Here is a 7,118-nt window from a genome sequence, read left to right as displayed (position 1 = left end):
CATTAAATTTCATGAGGCTAAGGAGGTGTATGAGGATTTCTGACGAACGATTATAATTATGGCGCTTATTACCTCGACTTTGCAATACATCATATTTAAAGAAGTTTCCAATGGTTTTGGAGTAACTACAACAGGGACTATTTAACATGTTTCCTGTACTAATATAATTAAAGTTAGAAAAATCTTGCATTGTTATTGTTTATTCAATGTAAAACTTTATGGAAACTTCTCCACAGTATCATAGCATCGAGAAGTTACAGAACTCTTTAAAATATGGCCGTCCACTACAGTCTTAAGTGACCTCCCCTCAGTATCCTTATTGCATGCATCTCGCATCAATCATTATTTAGAGCAGTGGTTTTCAACCTTTTTTAATGTGGTGATTAAGTAGAAGCTGTCCACTCCCACCCTGAAAAAGTCTCATTAAAAATCTCACGTTTTTAATATTTAAAATCTATGTTTCATATCTCATTTTTATGAGTATGTAAACAGAAAAAGGCAGTTTTTCTTATTTTTTATTTAACTTTTACATATTCATCCATATATTTACACACCTCATCTCAAACTAAGAGGCTCAAAATACACAAGATAACATTAAGCATGCCATTTAGACGCATTGTCCTTCACTAAAGTAAAATTGCAGACACTGTTTGCTATATTTGGTACGTATCAAAAAATAAAATAAATAGTTTTCTTCTAAAAAAAACACCAGTGGCTTGACTGCTGTTGCACTTTGTTTGCTATTAGTTTGAATCTAGGTGTCGGACGATTTTCAAGTGCAATTCGCATTAGAGGATCCAAGTTCAGGATTGCATTCCTTTTCTTTGTCTTCACCAGAACTAAACAAGAGAACCCTTGGTCACACAAATATGATGTTGGCATCTGTACAAATATGGCTATTGCTTGCTCAGCTAGATCCTTGTACTCTGGAATATCAAGCAAGGTAACACAGAAATCCATGGGATGGATAAATGTCTTGAAAACTGGTTTTTGTGAATAATCCGCTCGAAGCCCCAAAAGAGCATCACAATGATCAGTTCCTTCATCTGTGAAGGGATTAAGCATCCACATGTTGGAGGTCAGCTGGTCATTCTCACTGTCTGGGAAATAGAAGTCAAAGTTTTCTTGCATCAAAGTAAGGTGTCTGATAACTAAGTGTGACATATGTACCTCCAGTGTCTGCTCTGTTGCCTGGATACTACGTATGTTCCCAGCCACATTCTCTCATAAAGAAGTCAAATCATTCAAAATCAGAAAAGCACCACTTTTCTACATTGCTTTTCCATTTTTTCACCTTCAGTTTAAATGCATTTATTTTCCCTATACTTGTAAAAATATCCCCACCTTTGCCTTGCTGACTGATGTTCAGCTTGTTCAGATGATCGAAGGGTGAAGCCATGTAAGACAATTTTGCCACTCAGAGCACATCCTGACATTTAACTGCCATGGGGTTTGCATCCACAGTAAGGAAAACGTAGGTCTTGCGAGTAGGCGAGGTGACAACCTCGACGTTACAATAGGTAAATATGTATTTGTGGTATGTATTTCAAGAAATATAGAAGAATGAGAAAGAGTGAGTCTCTTGTATATTTTACAGACACGTGCAGGTGAGGATCTCGTCCACCCCTAGACAGCTGTCCACCCCTCACTTAATCTCGTCCACTATAAGGTGGACTGGACTGTCCACCCAGGTTGAATAGCACTGCACTAGACATTCTGACACACACATATACTATATATATATCTATATATATCTATATATATATATATATATATATATATATATATATATATATATATATATATATATCTATCTCCCATATTGATGTATGTATACATACTATATATTATATAATAGACACTATATACATATATTTCTTCTCACACTCACACACACATATATTTGCTTCAAGGAGAAAGGTCATGAATATTATTTGCCCTAAACCTTTTAGGAATAATTGTTTCTTCTGCGTGTAAGAAAATAACTGGAACTCGCTTTCACTAATTTCCTGGAGCACATCTACGATTTTATAGGAAGAGTTGTAAGGAGTGACGACTAAATGTTGAACAAACACACATATGTACATACATACCACCACACATACAAATAAGTCAAAATTATGTTGCCACTCCTTACAAATCCTCCTGATACAAAAGTAGACTTGCTCTGGGATATTACATATAGTGAAAATGAGTTCTGGTTGTTTTCTGTCAAACAGAAGGAGCAATTATTCCTAAAGTTTTTAGGTAAATGATATTCATGACCTTTCTCCTCGTAGCAAGTATGACTAAATTGATTTTGTTTCTACTGAAGGTGTCTGTAACACATTTGTCCACAACTCGTAAAAACACAAAAAATTGTTTATCAAACCTTGAATGGTACAGTGGTAAGAGAAACATGGAATTCTCGTGATATAATGGAATTCTCGTGAAAAATACGTTTTATTCTTTCTTTTTTTTTTTATAAAACCCTTACCAGTTTTTTTTTACACCCACAAAATATTCCAATTCATTAGTTTAATTATTCTCACCAGTTTACACAGCACAATTTGATCATTACACTTTCAATATAATGGTTTCGTTTCATTCTTGTGAGATTAATTAATTTTTAGTTTTATTCTTTCTGTGAAATTAATTTCTTCGTTAATTTAGCCACCCGGGGCAGTCACTTTTCTCCAATCGAAGGCCACCATGACGATTCCATGGTCCATTTTCCCTTAAAGAGATTCATTGCATTATCCAAAGATGTTTACATTACAGACACCATTATGAAACAAATAAACCTATTTACACACACATGAAAGCATCATATTTCGTAAGTCCACAGCATGGAGGAAGGCTAAAAATGATTGTAAAGTACCGAGTCCATTGCAAGTTCATATACATGGTCAGCCTATCTTGAAGCTGATTAGGAGTTATAACACATGAACTGTCTTCGTACAGTCAGGGCGAAAAGCACTTTAAGGTGGAACAACGGTGATAACTGGTCGTTACAGAATTACGTAGTCGTACCAACTCTGAAGGGTTGTCGTCACTTCCAGCATAGTTCATGCAGCAAAGAATACCTTTGGTTAAACAAACATCCATGAGGGTCATGTTCAATGCTTACAATGTTCCTGCTACCTTGGGGAACAGTTGACAAAAACCCTGCTCGATTTGCACAGTGTAACCAGAGAGCAATACGAGATGTAACTGTTACTGACAGTTATAATGTTCTTGTTGAATTCATTTTGGGCAGAAATCAAGACAGCTTTGACCAAAACAGTTCACATGCCCACAAAACGGGTGTTCTGCCTTGGCAACATTCTCGTGGTACCTGGATTTCCAGTCTTGTTTTACGATAGGCGTTCTGTTGTATGGTTATTTTCCGCTTCTACACTTCTTCCACGTCAGACCTTACTATTGATATTATATCCCCAACGCATTAGTTTCTAGTCTCTTGACGTTACTTCTCTAGGAACAATAACACACACTACAAGGCGTCCACAACACAAAGACAAGATTGACTTACTTTCAGATAACTTTATTTCTGGAAGTGGCTGGTAGATTCTAGTATAGTTAACAATATATTGGAGGAATATAGTCATATTGATTTGGAATAAGTATGAATGGAATGGAATGCAGAATTTTCGCCAAAGGCCAAGCGCTGGGACTTATGAAGTCATTCAGCGGTGAAACGGAAACTGGGAGCAGAAAGGTTTGATTGAAAGGTGTAACAGGAGGAACAACAGTGGATTAGATCGATATAAAATAAAATATTTAATTATAATTATGATTACAGTGCCGGGAGCTTAACACCTTTTCTCCAAATGATGATTGATGAGAGATGCATGCAATAAGGATATTGAGGCGAGGCCACTTATAGACTATAGTGGACGGCCATATGTTGAAATATTCTAACAGCAGAGGTACCGAAGCTTGATGTTCTGTATCTTCTCGATGCTATGATACTGTGGAGAAGTGTCCATAGAGTTTTACATTGAATAAACAACTACAATGCAAGATTTTTCTGACTTTAATTTTCTTAGAACAGGAAACATTTTCAATAGTCCCTATTGTAGTTACTCTCAAACCATTGGAAACTTCTCCTTTAAACGTGATGTTGTATTGCAAATTCGAGGTAATATGCGCCATAATTATAATCGTCAGAAATCCTCATACACTTTCTTAGCTTCATGAAATTTAATGAAATCGTCCACACTGTCTGCAAGGATTTTGGGTAAACTGGAGAACTGTGGCCACAGTTTCGCTCTGTGTTCGTAGGCTGCCTGGTGACACAGGTACTTCAGCATGGGGGCCGTTTTCCAAAACATTCTGCGACAGGCGTCGTATTCCTCCTGCTCTTCGATCTGGATGCCGTCCTCCGCCAGGGACTTGTATATGAGGTCCCTCTCGCACTCAGCTGTTAAGCAAAGCTTCATGAACAAGTTGGCGTCTCTGCTGACGAAGATGACGCCATGCCCTTGGCAATCGAAGCCCGTGAAGTCGCAACCTGCCGTGAGTTCGACGTAGAGGGGGAGGTCCTTGTAGTCCACGCGAGCGATCAGACGGTATTCCTGGCCGCTGATTCCGTCGTCGTGAAAATAGATGTAATATAGTCGATCGACGTCCTCGAGGTTAATGTTGAAGGACTGCAGTTCGTCATGTTCCCACAAGGCCATTTCCCAGGGCGTCGTCCTCCGTTCGAACATGTGCTGGTACGTAAGGGCGCCTCCCACGTAAGCGTCCATAACTTCAGCATCGGTTACGGCAGGATCGATAGTTTTGAAATCGGTCTTCGTTCTACCCGGTAAGGTGAACATATGGGGTTGTTCCTCGGAACTTTTGATGAAAAAGGCCACTAGGTTTAATAATCGAGAGATAAGGTCAGAAGGACAAAAATCTTCACCGTCACGTTTCACTCCCTTACAAAGAACTGCCTCACTGGTGGAAGGTGGTGCGAGAGCAACCGTAAATATAGTCTGCATCAGCCGCTCCCAGTTGCGCGAGGAACCTGTCTACTTCAGGAAGGAACCCTGGTAGCCTGTTACGACTCACGCGTCTTGAACAAACTTGGAGAGGTCGAACATTGGCAAGTTTCTCCGGAAGATATACCGTCTGTCTTATTGATTAAGTGACTTTAGCGGATGAATTCACAGTTTTTAAAACAGGCTTTTAGGACAATAGCAGTTTATATTTTAGAAGACCGATTTGGGATAACATACAATACACACAAACACACACACACACGCATATATATATATATATATATATATATATATATATATATATATATATATATATAATATATATATTATAAATAATATACATTATATAGAATAAATCATCACAATCGCAGGTGGAACAGAAATAAATGTCTGACTCACAACAGGATCGAACCCAGGTCTTGCAGTTGAAAGACAAGACCACTACCAACCAAGCCACAGAAGTATTAAGAGAAGTTGGAACCTGAGTACCACTGTATCTAAGACTTTACGTGAGCAGCCTGACTGCCTCGGGTACCAGCGTGTTCTCCCCAACTTTCTGACTCAAGCAGTGCCCCAATTGTCTTTCCCTGGAAAGGCCTGGGTTCGATCCTGATGCGAGTCAGAAATTTATATACTTACTAATTATATATGTGTGTGTGTGTGTGTGTGTGTGTATGTATATAACTGTTAAAAATGTTCTGTCACAGCAGAATTCCATCTAATAAAAGGAGTCCATAAAAACACCAAAATATTGAAAGAAAGTACTATATTTCAGAGACAGCTGTCTGTCTCTTCAGGTAGGTAAGGAATGAGAAGAGTTACAAAATGGCTGTATGTATACCAAGAGATCCATCCACAGTTAAGCCAATTTAGGTCACTCCCATTGATAATTCCTCTTTAATCCTCTAAGTGTTGGTTGAATGAATTTTTTATCTACGACATCTGAGTCCCAGGGGCCCTTTGAGATGTTCACTATCTGTCTTTGTTTAATCAAGGCTGATTCTATCATTTGGTTTTTGTACCGACATCTGCTGCTATAAATTATGAGTGACAAATTCCAGTTTATTCTGTGGTTATGGTTATTTATATGGTTGAAATTAGCTGAGTTCTGTTGTCCTTACGTAACTGACCGTTTATGTTGTATTAATCTCTGGGGAAGTGATTTTCCAGTAAATCCGATGTAAAATTGGTCACAGTCCAGGCATGGGATTTTGTATACTCCTGAATCTGTTTTGATTAACGTCTAACTAAAGAAAAAACAGACTCAGGAGTATACAAAATCCCATGCCTGGAGTGTGACCAATCTTACATCGGATTTACTGGAAAATCACTTCCCCAGAGACTAATAAAACATAAATGGTCGGTTACGTAAGGACAACAGAACTCGGCTAATTTCAACCATATAGATAACCATAACCACAGAATAAACTGGAATGTCACTTATAATTTATAGCAGCAACTGTCGATACAAATGTCAGATGATAGAATCGGCCTTGATTAAACAATGACAGGTATTGAACATCTCAAACGGCCCCTGGGACTCAGATGCCGTAGATAAAATCTTCATTCAACCAACACTTAAGAGGATTAAAGAGGAATTATCAGTGGGAGTGACCTAAATTGGCTTAACTGTGGATGGATCTCTTGGTATAAATACCGTTTTTTCTGTAACTCTTCTCATTCCTTACCTACCTGAAGAGAGAGACAACTGTCTTTGAAATACAGTACTTTCTTCCTATATTTTGGTGCTTTTATGGGCTCCTTTTATTTTATATATATATATATATATATATATATATATCTATATATATATATGTGTGTGTATATATATATATGTGGTATATATATATATATATGTATATATATATATATATATATATATATATATATATATATATATATCTATATATATATATATATATATATATTATATGCAACTTTAATAGCCACAATGCCCTCTTAACTTCTTGACCAGAAATCGCAATTTCTTAAAAAAAAAGGAAAAAACTTTGAACGTGGATCTTCAGGCTTTGTAGTGACAAGCGTATCCAAACAAGAGCAAAGAATACAAGAAATTAAGAGGGAATTGTGGATATTACAGGTAAAAAAGTAACCAATAGATTCCGCTCACACACACACACACATACATAA

The 7,118-nt window shown here is 37.3% G+C and overlaps 1 protein-coding gene across 1 annotated transcript; it reads right to left on the bottom strand.

The window, feature by feature from the left end:
- Positions 1 to 218: 218 nt before the first annotated feature.
- Positions 219 to 4,982, bottom strand: LOC135206640 (uncharacterized). The gene has a single exon (XM_064237991.1). It carries the CDS (start codon positions 4,965 to 4,967, stop codon positions 4,146 to 4,148), a length of 822 nt encoding a protein of 273 aa, XP_064094061.1. The 5' UTR covers positions 4,968 to 4,982; the 3' UTR covers positions 219 to 4,145.
- Positions 4,983 to 7,118: the final 2,136 nt, after the last annotated feature.

The sequence above is a fragment of the Macrobrachium nipponense genome, chromosome 31 (assembly GCF_015104395.2).
Source record: "Macrobrachium nipponense isolate FS-2020 chromosome 31, ASM1510439v2, whole genome shotgun sequence".
In the NCBI taxonomy this organism is placed as follows: Eukaryota; Metazoa; Arthropoda; class Malacostraca; order Decapoda; family Palaemonidae; genus Macrobrachium; species Macrobrachium nipponense.
This window is presented reverse-complemented; position numbering and strand designations above follow the sequence as displayed.